General features: G+C 24.7%; 1 protein-coding gene and 1 long non-coding RNA gene across 3 annotated transcripts in view; both read right to left on the minus strand.

Moving 5' to 3' along the window:
* Positions 1–1,918: 1,918 nt before the first annotated feature.
* Positions 1,919–7,684, minus strand: LOC132932437 (uncharacterized). Its single transcript, XR_009662874.1, has 4 exons — positions 7,211–7,684; positions 5,394–5,534; positions 3,989–4,168; positions 1,919–3,164 (listed from the first exon to the last, which is right to left on the minus strand). It is a non-coding gene; the product is annotated as an uncharacterized LOC132932437 (long non-coding RNA).
* Positions 7,685–13,442: 5,758 nt separating this feature from the next.
* Positions 13,443–19,833, minus strand: part of LOC132920445 (guanine nucleotide-binding protein G(I)/G(S)/G(T) subunit beta-1) — a 28,934-nt gene continuing 22,543 nt past the window's right edge. For both annotated transcript variants that reach the window (XM_060982851.1, XM_060982859.1), the window contains exons 3-9: positions 19,253–19,398; positions 18,728–18,898; positions 18,525–18,647; positions 18,333–18,462; positions 18,200–18,271; positions 17,845–18,061; positions 13,443–16,436 (exon numbers count right to left, since the gene is read on the minus strand). In XM_060982851.1, the coding sequence (XP_060838834.1) occupies positions 16,330–16,436; positions 17,845–18,061; positions 18,200–18,271; positions 18,333–18,462; positions 18,525–18,647; positions 18,728–18,898; positions 19,253–19,398 (966 nt within the window). In that variant the 3' untranslated portion in view covers positions 13,443–16,329. The remainder of the gene's footprint in view (positions 16,437–17,844; positions 18,062–18,199; positions 18,272–18,332; positions 18,463–18,524; positions 18,648–18,727; positions 18,899–19,252; positions 19,399–19,833) is intronic.

Raw genomic sequence — 19,833 nt, forward strand, 5'->3', positions numbered from 1 at the left:
GTTACTAATTTTTTTGTTTGAAATAATTATTGCCTTGATTGTTTTATGAATATAAACTAATTATCAATTTAATTATATTACTTATTATATAAGAATTTTTATTTTTTATTAACCATTGGTAAATGTAAATATAAAATATTTATTAAAATAATAAAATTAATACTACTGCAGTTGTTGGTGTCCACTGTCCAATGGCCCATGAAGTTTTCTGTCTTACATTGTCATTCGTTCGCCTGAATACAGATTTGTCATTTGGTATTTTAGTTGTTGATCAGTATAAGTAATTGTAAGCTCATGACTTCAAAGTGCAGGACTGCAGGAAGTGACAGAAATACAATACAACATGGTAAAAACTATGAGCGACATGATAAAAGTGAAACACTAGACATACGAAAGTACAAAACATCTATTGTTGGACAATTTTTTGGGTAAAACACACTTTTCAGTGTTAGGTTTGTAGATAGTTATATATTTTACAGAAAAAAATATTAAATAAATAATAATATTTTATAATTACATAATATATTATATGTTAATTATTCGTGATTCTAAATATCCGAAAATAATTGGTGTATACATTTTGGTGACCACACAAACAAATCAATCATTGATGGAACATTAAAATAATGCAGACAGTTAAAATCCATCAAATTATCAATATCAATATTCAATAATAATTATGATTTACATTATTGTAATTTTATGTAATCAATAATATATTCTATATACTTACTAATAACTACTGTTACTAGTCATTGTTATGACTTATGACTGACCCAGTGATATATTGACTGACATTGAATTGAGTCCCGCAAATACTTTTGGGTTATCAGAGTTGAATCCGACCAATATTGTTAGGTTGTTCGAGTTGAGTCCTTTCAGCCTATTATTAATATATATTTATTGCTTATATTGTTTTTAAAATAATAATAATTTATGTGTAATATAATAATGTTAATAATTAAATAGTGGTTGGTAAAAATTTGAATGATACAGATTTTAAAAAGTCAATTCTTTAAATTTGCTTATTTATATATTTGTTTGTCTGCTCCCGTAAAAATTTTTCTTTTTCTAATATATCTTTACATGGTTTTTTTTTTACTTTGCTTTTTAATTTTATATATATATCAGACTGTATCCCCAGAAGAGTGTCCACAGTAAAAAAATATTTGGATGTCTCGAATGGAATGAAAAAAAGCATTTAATTTTAAGTGACTTTTACTGTGTAGGTAGTTATGATATTTTACCTATACGAACTCAATTCTTCTTGCTTTGCGTTGTGTATAATGAAGTGAGTGATGCTTGTATTGTAAATATCTGGTAGTTCATCATAATTCATAACAAATTGTTTTTTTTTTATGAGATTTTAACTTCTATTGGCTATGTCCGAGTGGTTTTATCATTGCTCGAAGTTATTAATGATGCAAGTCCGTCATACTCGTCATAGAGAATGGTAAGTTCATGAGTTTCACAATCATAAGTATTTACGTCCCACACCTACCTCCCCTTTACAATTATCCAAACCGTATTAGTTGGATAATTTTAAAGCTGAATCGGTTGGGATGGTTAATGTGTTTTGTTTGTGCTTTACTATGGTTCCACAGAGAAGCTATTAAATGATGTTGTATTGACTTTTGGTCCATTACAGTCATATGCAATAAAACCATGTGCCATGTGTAATTGCAGAGAATGAGTAGATGTGTGGACTTCATTATGATTATGTTGAATGTTGAATGTGATATTTTGTCTTACAATTTATAAATATATAGAGTAGAATACAATGGTTTCAATAAATATAATATTATATTATAAATAGTATTAATACAAATAAATAGTTATAATATATAACTAATAATAATAATAATTATAGTTATATACTTATATATAATTTATGTTACTTGCTATAATTGTTGTAAATTTTTATTAGGTTAAAACTAAATTTCTTCTTTTTTTTTTTACCTTTTTGTACTTTTATTAGGAGTATAATTTTTTTTGATTTTCATAAACATTATAGTATTTATTATTCATTTATCATTATACGATTATTTATCATATTATGTTGTCGTATTTGTTGTTTTTCTTTTTGCTTATTTTTGCTGAGTTTATGTTTTTTTTTACTTCAAATAATTTTTATTTTTTATGATTTATGATATTATAGTGTTTTGCATATGTTTTATTTTAAAATTTTTTTTTTTATATAGGCTTGTTTTTATAAATGATAATTATTGAACCATTTTTATTATTTATTATTTTTGCGTTTTTTTACAAAAATGTAATATGATTATGCTTATTTAGGCTAGTTTATCTTAGATGATATATATGAGACCTTTACACATTTTTATTTTAATATTTTATTTATTTTATTTTTAAATTCCAACAATTGTCCAACAACGTATAACAAGTCCGAGAAGAGTTTGTTGGAATGGTTTTAGTTTGTAGTGCCAAGTTCACGTACGTCTTTACATTGTAGGTATAACAAAAAAGTTAGATTAAATGGACGTTCTAACGGGCGTACCCGCATGTGTTGTCTCTGTCTTACTAATGTAGATCATAGCTAATTTTCGTTCAGCAGAACACATTTTGTGATTTTAGGATTAATATTAGAGTAAATTTACCTATTATCAAATTTAAAGGTAAGAATATTATCTAGAAAGTTGCCTATATATTGATATTATCATTTTAAAGTGAGTTATAGCTATGTAAAATATTACAACTTTAAAATATTCATAACTCACTTTAAAATTATAATATCAATAAAAGCATATGCAAATTTCTAGATAAATTCTTACTTTTAAATTTGATAATAGGTAAATTTACTCTAATATTAATCCTAAAATCACAAAATGTGTTCTGTTGAACGAAAATTAGCTATGATCTACATTAGTAAGACAGAGACAACACTTTTTGGTAGAACGTCCTCTTAAAATCTTTATAAAGATAATATTGATAATAATAGATATTTGGATTTTTTTTCAAATACGCCGCCACATCCAGGGTGTTCTACATTTAACCTTTGCGCCGTAGTACTTTTGAATACGCTTGTGTGTCCATTTACGGTTTTTGGTTTTAAAGTAGGTGCTTTGTAGCGGTTCGGTCCCGGGTAAAACTTTTTATTTTGAAAAGGTGTACAGCCGCTTCTCTTTTGTGTACTGTTAAATGAATACCTAGATAGAAGAAAGTTTAAAAATAGTGATTGATAAATGAAACATTATCTTAAAATTAAAAATAACACCTAACCTTAATGTCATATTGTTAGCAAAAAAATTACTTTAGAATATTATTAAGGGGATTCGATACCGTGATTTTCTGTTTTTGTCTAACGCACGCGTGGCATAGGATTTTAGACGGTGGTGGAACAAAATTGCATCGGGTTAATTTAGTTTAGAACTATCAAGCAATAAAAATATTAGGCACTAAATATAAATACCTACCATTAATACCAGTATGTAGTAGGTAACTATATTATGTTTATTATGTAGGTATATTATTATGTCAGTGTGTGAGTAGTTACTTTTTAATTTTTACTGTGGATATCCGTTGTTTTAGTTATATAGTATTAACTGTTTGGCTGTTACTTTACTAATAGAAGAAAATACATTTCATATTGATTATCAGACTTACACTATTTACCAATAAATTAACGTCATACAGTAATCAAAAATATTTATGTTTATTAACCTAAGCCAATATTAATAGTAACTTTCTCCATAATTTATGGAATTAAACGTCACTAAATCTGTTATTAAATTATACCTGGATTGCATTACGATGCATCTGCTAATAATGCAGTGTAGACTTGAGACTATATATATTATATGGACACGGGAAAATATTACATTGCTTTTCAATCGTAATAATTCGTTCAGTTGAATGTCGAATTCAACTGAATATAACTAAAATCTATTAGAGTCTATTACTAATCACATAAAAAATATGCACCTTCTAGTCAACTATTTTACAGTTTATATTTATATTTTATTTTTGTGACCTGTAAACGTGTCATAAGGTCCTCTGGTGCCAATCTTCTTTTTCACTCGCGTCTCAATCATATGCTGTTTCAAACCATCTGCGTAATAATGAGGTGGTAAAATCAATTTATTCTTTGGTGGATCACAGCAGCAAGTGTTGATCTTAATTACGCATCTCGGAAAAACCATGCTGTTTCGGCCTAATTGTTTAAAAAAATTATATATTATACAAGTATACAGTTATTATAATAATGATACGGAACGAATTGTAAAAAATTTAAAATCAAACAAATTTTAATTAATAACTACTACATTACACAATGATTGTTAGTCAATATTTTTTTATTATTTAATTGTAATCGTGATTAGGTATATCAAATGGACGTTGGCATTACTTTTATATTTTTTACCTTCACAAATAACGAATTCGTCATATTAAAATTACCACTTTTCATATGTTTTATATTTTTATTATCAAATTATTCATATTAAATAAGTCTAATGAACTCGTAAGTAATTAAAGAAATAATTACTAAGGGTACCTTAGTTTTTTACATTTTCAAATAATTGAAATAACTATTATCTCTTATAATCAATTTATTGTAATGCTTATTTGATTATAGAAATATAGAATATTTTGATAAAATAAAAATACTATACGAACCTTTTAATTTTTAGTAAATTCAATTATAGGTAACTTGTACCTAATTTCAACAGCTTGTTTATAGAGATTATATTAATATTAACTATATCATAATAATTATAATATGATGATTACATTAATTTAGATATAACTCTATGAACAGAGTTAATAATAAAAATGAATATCTATTACATAGACATATGATCTCATGCTAACATGGTAACAGTCTAATAAATATCTGAATTATGATATTTCAAAACGTTATTTAACAAAAAAACTGTTATATTTTCTAAATATTATGTAATATTACATTGTGTATATTAATATAATAATTACATTAAGTTATTTAAATATTTTATTAAGAATTATTTATGTACCTAGTATTTTGCAATAAATAAGTAAAAGCAATTTTCATAAAATGGAAAAAATAATATTTACAATTTTAAACATAGACACACAATAAAGTATAAAGTATTTGCAGCGAATATAGTTTATAGTACTTTTTATATAAATATAAATTATGTGTGTTCATAATACAGTTTTAAAAAAATTGTTTGTACTTTTATATTTTATTATAGAATAACAATTGTTATTCTGACCTGTGCCTAACGTATGGTCTTTTCTCTCTTCGAACCTGTACGACCCGGACAATAAAGGCTTCTACTGTATCGCCGCGTTTAATGAGAACATTTTTTTACCAGATAACTCAACTTTATGTTATGTAATTGTGAATAATTTATAATAAACAATAAGTATTTAATCTATATGTATAAGAATCTAACCTGATATTGGAGACGAATGAAACATTACATTGTCTTGCATTTTTATATTATTCGTTGAATAAATAATTTAGCCAACAAATAGTCAAATGTTCTTGAATTAAATTCCAAAAAAATAATTTCTTCCGGAGTTAGTTCGGGCAACTAGTATAAACATAAAAATTAAACAGTCACTGTAGGTATACGGTTGTCATAACACATGTCACATAATCACATAATATCAACAATATTATTATACTTTAATTATACAGATGATAGTTGTTATTTTATACATTCTAATTCTATAGTAAATAAAAATAACACACATATATTTTGTGTAATATTTAGTTATTATTATTTTCAAATTCTGTTTATATTAGAATAACGTATAAGTACAAATAAATACATAATTTACACATAGGTTTTAGTTGTAATATATTTATAATAAGTTTAATTATATGTCTGTAACATAACGATTACTACATTATTTCTATTAACTTTTATTCATTATATAAGAAATAACGAAACACCCTATTTGAATAATTCACTTGAGTAATAATAGTTTTGCAAAGTTTTATTACATAAAAATAAAAACTGGTGAAAATACTATATCAGTCGGATGTTAAAGTTAAATATCCCCAAGGGTGGGGTTGTTTTGGAGCGAATCACCTTGTTAATTCAAAGTAACTGCATAATGAAAATTTTCTCGTAAAATATAACTTAAATTAGAGCAGAAGGGTTAGTAAAACATTGTGTGTAAAATGCGGTGAAATTATAACGGGCAATGTTTTATTTTTCACAGGAAATATTATCCTGGTAAAATAAGTCAGAGAATTATGATTTTATAATTTTGGACTCGTTTTATTTCAAAATAATAAAATATTCATCATTTGTACCTACATTGATACCTGCGTGAAAGGATTTTTATTTTGTGATATGTAAAAAAAAAGTAATGCTTGAATTATATTTAATATTATTTTCTTATTTTTGGTTCTGTAGTACAACAATTCAAAATGAAACTAATCTAATAAGATATATTACAATTTATAATATAATGTATAAATAAAATATTTACGGGAAAAAAATCATTTTTTATCCTGGTCAATACTCAACAAAATAATTGTTCAAACATTTTTGTTGAGAAAATTAGTTTTTTCATAAAATAATATTGTGGTTTATATAAAGTGTGTTATAATACGAAATAAGATAAAACTAAATATCAGATTTATAAGAAAATAAACATCTTTTTTAGATAAACAAGTTTCTAAAAATATAAATAATAATTTATTGTTATTATTATTTTCAACAGTTATAGTAGTACCATAAAATAAAACTATGAGAGTGCATAAAATGTTTAGAACCAAACTGATTGGGAAAAAGGCGTGTGAATTGAGCTGAAATCGTGAATATATTTACTCACGATTTTGGTTGAGTTTTACTGACGCAATTCCAACGATATAATTTATTTTAATTTCAGATTTGTATTAAATGTATCTAAAATATTTTTCATAGCCTCAAAAATACACGAAAATGATCGTTTATAAGACATCATATTTTAATTATTATATTGTAATAAAAGTGATAAAAAATGTACATAGTATTATATTAAATGCACTGATCATTTATATGAAAAAATACATGTACAATGTTATATCAATAATTTTAAATATTTAAATATTTTGATCATTAACCGAATTTAAATCTATACTTTCATTTAAACAGCCATATTATTAATGCAGTTATTAGTTAATTGAGATTTTGTTTAATTCGTCTAATTAAAATAATATTATGTTTCCGTGAAAATACTTTATAGATAGACTAGAAAATACTACAGTACTTACAAGATGTTAAACGAAAATGTATAATTTATGTTTTCAATTTAAAGTCATGGATATATTAGACCGTTTTTTTGTCGGCTGGCGCATAAATCGGAACTCTTAATGAAAAATTAAAAAAAAACATTCTCACTGTATGAAATGGTTTTCAAAAATTATGTCCTTATACTCGATAATACAATTTCATAACTATTAAAAAATACGTTTACGTGTAACCACTGCAACCAAATCGAGTAGAACGTTCACGAACACGAACACAATATAATAACGCACATCGATGATATTATAGCTGTATAATTAAACCGTATAGAATTTGATTTAAAGATAGATAATACCTATTCTCGTTTGAAGTGAGAGTGGGATTTTTATTTATCATTATACATATAATGTATATTATAATATATGTACGTCAGTAGGTATTCGATCGCTTTGTAGATGATTGTTTTCGTTATTAAAATACAATCAAACTGGTAGAAGCTGCAAGCTTCCCTTTTTACCAAATAACTTTACTTTTAATTATTAAAAAATATTGATTAAACGCCATTACTCATTATATGGTGTGATAAATGGTCACATTTTTTGTTTTAATTACAATTTTTATAAATATCTTTGAACTATAATTATGATAAATTAGTTAACATCACGATCTGAATGTTTGAATAAAAAAACAAGTTGCATTTTGTTTTTTATCAGGTAAAAATATTGCTGGTTAAAATTATTGCATACATAATTGATAATAAAAATACACAGTAGTGGGTTAAACTCATCAATATTAGCTCAACGAGAAAAAACTCGATTCTATGCAATATTTTCACTTTAATTTTATCATGTACCGACACTGTCACACTGACTTGTATAATTTTATTTACTTATTGAATATTAAAAATGCAGTTAAAATTATGTCTAAACTATACCAGCAGATTATTTTAACAATAAAATTATAACGGTAACAGGCAATACAGTGATGGGTGAAGCAGTGACAACTGAAATGATTATTAAACAGACCTAACTTGAAATTGAGAAAAAAATTGATTGGACATCTATTAAGAAAAAACAAATGAATAGCAATATTAATTGAATAAATGATAAAGGGAAAAAAGGTCTCTGAACAAGTCGAACAAGAACTCAAATAACGAAACAACTCATAGAAGGTAAAAGAATAATAACAATTTATAAATAAACTAAAGTACCTATCAGTGGAAGATAAAAAATCAGGTGGCCTATCAAAGTAATTTAACCTATCTATGAATTATAAATAACTTTATGCAATAAATTATAAACGCTTTTTGTACAATAATAAAAATAGCTTCAACAAAATGCATCGAAAATGGTGAGATAGTGTGTAAATAATATTTGTTTGGTATTCGATTAATTTAAATTTAGATGCATTAATATTAAAAAAAAAAACAACGTTTTAATGACTTCCATAGTATAAACATTATTACGCAACAAAACTTCATGATTAAAAATAAAATCATAACATTATTTTATACACACCTATAATAATATGTCACTCTTAGACCAAATAAATAATTATACTAGGCAGCATCCTAATATATTAATCGAATTATTATTCTGATATTATCTATATATGTACTGTTAATAATAACACACGAAATGTTCGATAATAACACATTTTGTACAAAGTCCTATACACTAATATACAAAATCAATTTTCAATCGCACAAGTATAAATTATGAAGGGTAATATAAATTAATATAATGTAGCACCCAAAACATAACGCTCACGCAATCAACAATCGGCAGTCATAAACTCATAGCTGGCTCACATATTATAATATAGAGTAATAATTATTATTAGTTACAATAATTCAATAACTAAACAACTCTTTCTCGTCTTTCAGTCTTATACCTTTCATACGTTTTGCGTATTATTTATATCAACCAAATGATTTCATTATTTCACTAAGAAGTAACTTTCTTGTCCTGTGTTCATCTTAAAGCCTTCATCACTTTGGATTCCACACGAAGAGGGAATGACTTGACTTAAATAAATATGTTCTCTATAGCGGCTAGTAGGTACCTACCTACCTACTGTGACATTAAGCCGAAAACGATTAAATTTATTGTACATTGGCTATATATCGGGCCATAAATGCCTATGACGCAAATAATATTAATACTATTCTGTAATACGATAATTTTATGAATTCGTTTGGCAATCAACCAATGGTATACATTTTAATGTTGTAATATTTTACATAGCTATAACTCATTTTAAAATGATAATATCAATAAAAGCATATGACATTTTCTAGATAATATTCTTACCTAAACATTTTATAATAAGTAAATTTACTCTTATATTAAAGCTGACCTGGTGAAATTTGAATAACTCCTGGATATTCCAGATAAACTGTAAATTTAGCTTATAAATATACCTACCTCGAGATGTGTAGTCGGATCTATTAAAATTAATTTCACCTTTGCAGTTTGGATATACATATTTTGATAGGCATAAGTAAAATAATTATACATAAGACTTTTTTTTAAAATCATGACATAAAAGACGTCACCCCCTCAAAAATAATAAACACCACTGATGATCATACAGTGTTTGTTTGTATTGATTTTTGTGATAAATAACATGTTTGGGATAATTTTTTTGAGAGATTTTAATAATGAACTTACATATTATACAATAATAATTAATAATAATTGTAGTATGGACAAAAATCTCATAAAAAAAAAAATAAACTAATATTGTTGAGTTAATAACGTGTACACCTTATTGAATTATCAGGTCCCTTAAGAAAAATCACCGATTCTTGCGTATAATTAACCTGCATTTTGATTTTTTTTCTTGTCTTTTTAAATAGTAGGTAGCTAATAGGTATTTAGTTTTATTAGCATGGGGTTATATATGTTGTTATTTTTTTTTTGTATGAAACAAATCAGTTTATAGAATTGAAATGAAAATTGGACTAAAGTAGACTTAACTACTAAATGACTAATCAAATCTGTTTATATAACTATATAATGGCTAGTTATTATTATTTCATTTTAGAAGGCATATTGAAATGAAAACATATTTTTAAAAGTTTATGATTCATCGATACACGTGGTTCTGTCATATTAAACGAAAATAAAAATCACCACTTCTGATTTAAAAATATCGAAAATATTATTTTGATTTTTGAGTTTAACATATTTAAAATATCTTCAAAAACAGATGGTTTGTAAATAATAAAATTTCAACAGACTATAACTTTGCCAATTTTGTAATTAGAAAATAACGTTTTATGTAAAAATTATTTAAAAATATTCTATCTAAATCTGTACAAAAATTGGTGTTGGCATTTAAAAAAATGTAAATTGTATCATGCATGCGCGTATCGAGAAGATTAAGAAGTTGACATATATCTGAAAATGTGTATTTACTATTTAAGTACTCTCTTTCATTCAGCAAAAACTCCATTTCAGTACAAGATCATCCAACTGAAATATTTAATGGTACCTACCTCTTAGCGTGAACACATTGTATATAATATGTATGATCTAAGATGATATCTAACACAACCTTTTAATATTATTTAGTACAGTACACTTAGTATGTCGAACGTCGGTATCTCGAATTTTTCGTTATTTCGAACTACATTGAAATCCTCTTGAAACTATCATTATATTTAATAGTGTTTTACTTTCGATAAATCAAAATAAAATAAATTGTTTTTCGTTATCTCGAATCCACAAATATTAATTTTATTGGGTACGGTAAGAATAAAAAATTAAGTGAATGATATATTCATTATATACAGTATAGTGTTGTGATTTCACGCATCGGTAGTAAATAATTGTAGTAATTCATAGACAATATAATGAAATGGAAAATAAGAATAAATTAAACGTCCTTATAATGCATTTTTACATTCTTACAAAAACAAAAATAATATTAAACAAACTGCAATGACAGATTAAAAAAAATGAATTTATTCATTATTATAATTTATTGATATGTATTAGACATTAGTACTTTAAGTATTCTAACTATGCATTTTAAGCATTTAAATTATTTATCGATTTTTTCAAAGAATTTTAATAAAACTCGTTAGGTTTCTGTTTCTTTGAGATTTGATATAATATCGAGAATCCACCGTATAAAATATTACACTGCAACAATGGCCATACATTGCCTACACAATGCGCCGTCTTAAATATTTAGACGATAAATATTATTATTTAATAATTTATTATAAAACACTAGATCACAGGCGTACCTAGGGGTGGGACTGAACTACTGAAGCCCACCATAGCTCCCCAGAATTTACGGGTAAATGTATGTGCTTATAAACATATTAGTATTAACTTTATTTTTACCCACAATATAAAAAATATGTTTCATATAAACAAATTATCATTTAAGTCAGTTGTTAACACCAATAGAATCAAATATCAATAACTAATAATAATCTAATTAAAAACAATTCGCTATAAAACATTTTTTTTATTACTGTGCGGGGGATATTATAGATACCTTATTTTGCTAACATTTTTAGTACTCCATAGCCCCCTTTAACTTAAATTTTAAACTTAACCTGTCCAAGCTCATCAAAATTAATGTCTTTAAAAAATTGTACCTACTTAATAATCTTTTTTAGAGTTTCGGGTTTTAGTGAGAATTATTTATGAGGAACCTTACATTAACTTTTTGAGTTTTAGCTAAATATACTTATACACTTTTAACTACAAAATAATTTTCAAATTTTGGTTATTTTGATAAATTTTGTTGAAATCAAACTTTATAGAAAAAAATACTCATAATATACTTTAAATTATTTTAAATTACTAGTACAACCAACAAGGGATCTTGTATTCATTTAAAATATAAATTGTTTTGTGAACATTGAAAATTTCAAATAGAAATATGTATATGTAGTGCTGTGCGTATATATAGCTTTTCATTAGTCCAAATATTTTAAAAATGATACTATAGATAACAAATGTTAATATTAACATATTGCTCAGTATAACCTGGGTCCCCCCTAATATTTCAGAGTCAGGGTCCCGGCTCAATGTACCGCTTGCACCGGTGGTTTATCCGGCACTGTTTATCATAGGTTTACATATAAATAAGTATTTAACTATTTTAAGGTAACAACTAAAAAGTAGCAATTATATTTATATGATTAAAACATGTTGTAATTTAATCTTAAATACCACTTTCGGATCTGAAATTTCAATTCATTCAGTTAAAAATTCTCAGATTTTCATAGCTTAAAACTATTTTGGTACCACCGTTGATGAATCAATATAGGTAGAATTATAAATATTTCATCAGAAGTAATAATATAATATTACTGTGTTCAATGTTTCAACTTGTAATAAGCATATGCAAATTATGTTGATATGCAACATTTCTTCAACATTGCAACATTTCAGGTATCTCTATATGGCAGTAGCCAGTAAGATTGAAAAAAAATTAGAAATAGATATATATAATACATTAATACTTGACTCTTGGAAAGGCAAAGTTCAAAGAGATTGTAAAATATGATAAAAATGTATTTAAAGTAGTTAAAAATTGTGTTTTGTATTGAAAGAGGATTTAGTTATTTTTAAATTGAAAAATATAATTTTAATTTTATATTTTATGCCACTATGATTTTATTATTTGATATCAATATTGAACTCTTATTTAATTAATTATAAATTATTATCATTTACAGTTATGAGGATCAGAAATAGTGCAATAAGTTTTTGTGAATTTTTATGTCACAGACTTTTTTTAAATTAATTTTAATTACTTATGAATACAAAATTATAAGTATAACTGTCAACAGTGAGTTGTCAAAGTATTATAAAAAAAAAAATATGGGTTCAATATTAGCATAATTAATAAAATATTTGGTTTAGGACTATTTACCTGGTTTAAAATAAAAATGTCTGTTTTATAAAAATTATGAATTATTTTTATTTTTTAAGGTCATGTAATAAAACAGAAAACAATTTTCATTTTTAGATGTAAAGGTACTTAAAAGTTTAAAATTATATAAAAAAAAAACACAAAATTTTACGTAAAAAATTAGTGTAGTATGTTTAATGGGTCACCAGATATTAACCTCATTGATCTAAGATTTTTAATAAAATCTATGTATTGCACAAATTATAAGGTTAATCACTGCTTGAAAAAATTAAAATTTAAAGAGTGCTCTAAAAGTATTTTAATTATTTAATCAATGGCAATGTGTAAAAAGCATATTAAATAACACTTAACATATTTGAATATGTTAAATATTTATTTTATTTTACCATGACAAACTTATTACACTTACATTTTAAAAAATAAATAAATAAACGCAATAGCGATAAAAAAAAAAGGAAATAAAAAAAATACAAGACACTATTAACTACTTGGTTTTTAGTGTTTTTTCCTTTTGGCAATAAATTAAAATTAATAATGATAACTTAACTTATAATTAATTAATATGATTAGAAATTCGACAAAAACAGCGATATTCTTTTGACTGCAATATTTTTTAATATTTTTTCCTTATTTCCTTAATAGTTATCGAACAACGATAATTTTAAGACCTTATCGTTACGTAAGACCTAAAGTTGTAATATTTTATAATTATAATTTATAACCATAGTAAAAGTACCTATATGATACAGTGTGTGACATCAAACTGTTGCCGAAAAAAAAAAAATTATAATTATAATTGTAAATTATGTAATTTCTATTTTATATTTACATAATAATATTAGATGGTAAGATGTAATCCTATTGATAATTTTTTTTTAATTATAAAATATACGTACTATAGAAAAAATTCAAAAAATGACTGCAACACACACTCAAAAACAAAAACAAAATGAAAGTAGAACACAAAATCATTACAATAATCGATAAGATTCTCTAAGTACTGAATGTATTAAAATGTTTACAAAGATGTTTGGTTAAGCAAAAAAATGTAATTATAAATTTGATATTTTGTACATACTATTAGTATTATTATTAATAAATCTATATATATATATGTATGTATAAATATGTTACATACATGCATATAAATATACAATTTTTTCGTTTATTCTTAAGTAACTAAAAGTAAAATGAATACTTTTAATTAATTTTATATTTTGTATGTTCATAAATTATTATACAGCTGATCATTCAAGTTGAAAAAAAAAATGTATTTTCTAACAATTAACCATGTGGTTGTTGACAATGTTCATTGAATTTAAATATTATATTCAATGACTTTTCTTTTTAATAGAAATAATTAGTCTTTTAGGAAAAAATATATATTTATAAAAATATTAAATCATAAAACTAAAAAAGGTTTCTAAGTCAATAGTTCTTTAGGTATTAAGATAAATTGTCTGTATCAGATAGCTAACATATTAGAACACAACACATGGTATAGTATACAGCTAATGCATATAAAAAAGTCTTACTCCATATTTAATTAACCCAAAAAACATGTATATGAAGATTAGATAAATTGAAATAAGACATTCTTATAAACATAAATTATAACACATCCATGAAAGATCTAGGTAAGACTTAATAAACATTTTGCCTTGTATTGATGCATTAACAATTAAATTATCAGAATTATAGGAAAATGCAAATATTAAATTTTGTGTGTAATTCGCCATAAATATGCATACTGTGTTAGCTATACCGTATAAAATTATAAAGAAACTGAAAATATTACCACCACCATTATTATCAGTAAGAGTTGCAGGATATTCAATGGCGTAGGTAAATCCATTTAGGGAATCAAAAATTTATTTTAGTAATTCGTGGACATTTAAAGAATTAAGTAATTAAATAATAATAATAATAATAATAATAATAATACAAAATAATGACCACCTTTAGATATATATAGTGGCAAAACTTATGGTTTTATCAGATTCATAATGCTAACGTAATGGTTTTGTTTACAAAGTAACAATAAAATTAATATTAATTAAAATTAACTATTCAATGAATGCTTGACAGTTTAAAAACAACACAAATAACTCACACGTATATTTTAATAGGTATAAATGCTTTTTAAAAAACTGGTTATGTAATATAAAAATGTGTATGTGTGCGTTAGAATGTAAAAAAAAAAATTTAAAAGTAAAATATATATTAAAAGAATATTGTTTATAATAAAAACCAAAGATGTGTATGATCAGAGCACAACCCTCATGAAGGCCGTCCGTGGTGTTACAAAATGTTAAGACGATTCTAAATATTTTAAGAAGTCAACCTCAATGTTTAACCCAAAATCTTTCACTTATAAACATATACACATTGAGTGTAATAATTAAATATAAATGGGTATCAGCAAAGAGAAACAACCGACCATTGTATTGAGAACAAACTGTTAATAGATTAACTTCTTATTGTAAAATAACGCCTGTATATTTTAAAAACCAACATCGGTGTAAAATCTAAAACTTTTCGGTGAAAATAATATATAGTTCAGATTTATTTGAAAAATGCACACAGTTCTGATTATATATTTTAATTCTAAGAACTAAATTTTAATATTATACACAAGATTTAATTTACTAGTATTTACACAGAAAAGTATATAAAGTTGTTTTTTGTTGTTTTAAAAATTATTTTTAATATGAACACTCGTTAAAAAAACTTTTTAGGAATATAATTTTTTTTTTTAGCGTTTTATAACTTTAAATACTGATCTATTCTAGTTATATGACTTAGATATAAATATTCATAATTATTTTAGTTTGTATGTATGTATATATATATATACATATCTGTATATTATATGTTGTAAAATATAATTGTTAACACTACGTTTCCATAGATAGTTTGTGTTGCCACGGTTTTGTTTTTTTGAGCACCTAAACAGCCGCGGACACTTGTCCCAAAATGCGCGAAACGGAAGACCTTCAAGTCGGGTGGTATTTGATTTTGAATAATGCAACTTAGAGATTACTTATAGTGATAAAAACAAAACATTTCATTTCGCGTGAGTGGTCCCCCGTTAAGAAAAAAATGTTTGAACTGTTTTTTACTTTATTTGGTTTTTTGATGTATTTTTATTTATTTATTTATTTAGCTGTTTTTGGGGTTTTTTATTTGTAATTCAGGGACCGTTTGGCGTTGACTTCATAGGTCTCATTAGAGGGCCAACTCAGTTCCAAATACGTAAAAAGCTATCCCAAGAACCGGTAGCAACAGCCATGCCATCTTCAGTTACTCCCAGGCAACTGACTCGGTTGTCATGACCAGCCAATATACCTAAAATAAAATAATAATAATTTAATGGTATTTAAAAATAAAAATATTTCAAGTAACATAATATTAATAATAATTTTTACATCAATGATGTATAAAATAAATTATTACTAGGGCAAGAAATAGACTAAGTACACCTTAAAAGAATCTAAAAATATGTCAAAAATAATTATTTTATTAATTCTTTAATAATATATAAAATAACAAAACATTAGATCTAACAAATTATCTGTTATAAAAATTCTAGAGAATTAAATTTTTACATTTGCATACCATTCACATATTTGAAGTTAAACATAAAAAATATCCTGACTACTAAAAATGTTATAGTTTTAATCATTAGATGTTATATTGCTTAGTTACTAATGTTATTGTATATTAAATATTTAAATAAATAATGTTTATTTTATTATAACATGGCTAGAGCAAATGTATCTGTAAGTGATGATCAGAATTTCAGAAGTCGTTGTGAGCAAGAACAAAAAGCTTTTGATGATTGGCCTAATAAATGGGAGTGGATATTGGATGAATATAAGTACTGCTGTAATAAATCATACTTAATTTATTTATTGACATATTTTCAAACAAAATAGAGAAAGAAATGAAAAATTAAATGCAGTAAAAAAAAATGCAATGATGAGAGAGGGTAATTTAAACACAGATCTTAGAAGTGTGCTACCTTTTCCTAATACGACATCTAGAGAAGTATATAATTAAAAATACTACAAAATTATAATTTATAAGACATTTATTAATTTTTTTAGATTGGTTGGTTATCAAGTAAACAAGAATTTCAGTTGGAAATATTTGGGCCATACGTTACACATATACCAATTGAAATAAAATTAAATTATAAGAATGATTTATAATGGTACATAATATATTAATGTTGCATATACTACGATTTATCCAGGAAAATAAGTCTTTATATAGTATACTAAAATTTGGAAAAATAAATATATATTTTTAAAATTATTTATAAATGTAAAAGGTTTTTAATAAGGTACAATAATTTATATTTATATAATATTATATAATATTATTATATATTATTATATAATTTTTATTTAATAAACTTGCAATATTTCTTTAAAAAATTATAAAAATAATGATTTATAATTTCAAGTTACTTACAATCCAAAATTGTATTCAAGATATGTTATCCAGTATAAATTTAAACTTAAGAGGTGTGTTTTCAAATATTTTTAGAAGAACGATATTAACTGTTTGTCTTAAGTATGTTTTTACAATAGATTATTTATAACTAGATAAAATATTAAGAACATAAATACCTAATATCTTTTATATTATTAATTTTTTTAATTTCTGATCTTTTAATAATCATTAACAATGTTTAATGTTTGTAGAGATTTTTTTTGTAATTATTAATTTAAAATAAATTTAAACTAACCGGCACGTTCAGCTTTCATTGAGTCCCAAACATTGCAGTTGAAATCATCATAACCTGCCAATAGTAGACGTCCTGATTTTGAAAATGATACAGATGTTATGCCACATATTATGTTGTCGTGTGAGTACATGGCTAATTCTTGGTCAGACCGAATATCAAATAAACGACATGTAGCATCATCTGAGCCAGTAGCAAAGGCATAGCCATTTGGGAAAAACTAAACAAAAATATCAAAACATTTTAAAATTAGAAAACCTAAGATGCATATAATTATAATATTATATAAATAATTATTAAAAATAGTATGCATTTATTTAAAAATAAGTCAATAATGTTATTGCAAATAATTTATTACCGTAACAGCATTGATATCAGATTCGTGTCCTGGGAACGTTTGTTTGCATGTTCCATCTCGAACATCCCATAACTGAAAATTAAATAATAATAATTAAGTTTTATTTTATTTGAAAACAATAAATTATAAATACTTTTGCTGAAGCGTCACAAGCTCCTGATACAAATGTTCGCATATCAGGTGACATAGACAGAGACATAACATCGCCAGTATGTCCAATGAACGATGAACACTGTTGGCCAGTTTCGATATCCCATAATGCACTATAAAACAATAATTTTTGTAATAATGAAATGTAATTTAACTACAAAATTTAAATATTTACCATGACATATCTCCAGAGCTGGTGACAATTTGGTTATCATCAAGGAATCTACAACATGATAAGTAACCTGTGTGCCCTGGCAGTTCTCGGCTAACTCTTACATTACCTTCTCTTGTTTTTAAACTAAAAATATTACAATAAATAAAGATAATTTTCTTTAAAATCTAATTTTGGTTAAATTATTAAGAAATTATATAGCATACCTATAAATTGAACATATGTTGTCTAAACCACCACAAGCAACGAAACTGCCGGATGGGGCATATGCACACGTCATCACCCAGCTAGACCTAAGTGGTATGGCGTGTACCTTATTTGTCGTATAACTATCCCATACAATAAGCTTTCCATCTTGTGAGGCTGATACTAGGTTTCTAGAGCAAAATTATTTAGTAAATAGTAAGTTTTAAAAGTATATAATACATATTATACATAATAGGTTAAGAACAATGATACAGAAAGAATAAAAATAAACATCTTAATATTCTAATAACAATTGTATACTCATACTATATTTTTAAAATATATAAAATTATGAAGTTTTTTTTTGAAGTAAACCATTAATACTAATACCCATTACACAATTACTATTAAAATATTACATTATTTATATATATTTTTTTTTTTTGAAATTTGTCATAATTAGATCTATAAATTAGACAATTTTACTATACATTTTTATCAATATTAATATGTAAGGCATTACTTTCTCAAAAGTTTTGAATTACCTGGAGTCAGAGCCCCAATGCATGGCATATATTTTGGCGAGATGTCCACGGAGGGTACGTCTCGTTCGCATTTGTATCCGGCCGACCGGTTCCATGCTGGTGGTCGCTTGCGACAGACTTGTGTCGCATGCTGCTTTTCTCGCATCCTATAAAAAATAAAATTTTGAATCAAACTAATTTTACCCATTGATTTTGATTAGAAATCCATGTACATATATACAATATATACACGGCAATATAATTAAAACAACTAATATTATATTTATTTCATGTGCCTCTGTGTCCAACCTAATACTTGTAAAATGAACCTATTAGACATATGTTATATAATGCCAATACAGACGCCATTTTTCTTTTTTTAATGCCTTATATATTAGTTAGCATTTTTGATCATTTTCATTTGTACTGTTTTTTTGTTGTATATAATACTCTTAATTTCATATTTTATAAAATCTTTCTTAATAATTTCTGCTTTGTCGTTATATAATATTTTTAATTTATATATTTATATCTTAATTCTTAATAGTTTTATTTATATTTTCTTTTTTTTTTGTAAACCATGCACTTGTTATTCTTACGTT

Source organism: Rhopalosiphum padi, chromosome 1, assembly GCF_020882245.1.
Source record: "Rhopalosiphum padi isolate XX-2018 chromosome 1, ASM2088224v1, whole genome shotgun sequence".
In the NCBI taxonomy this organism is placed as follows: Eukaryota; Metazoa; Arthropoda; class Insecta; order Hemiptera; family Aphididae; genus Rhopalosiphum; species Rhopalosiphum padi.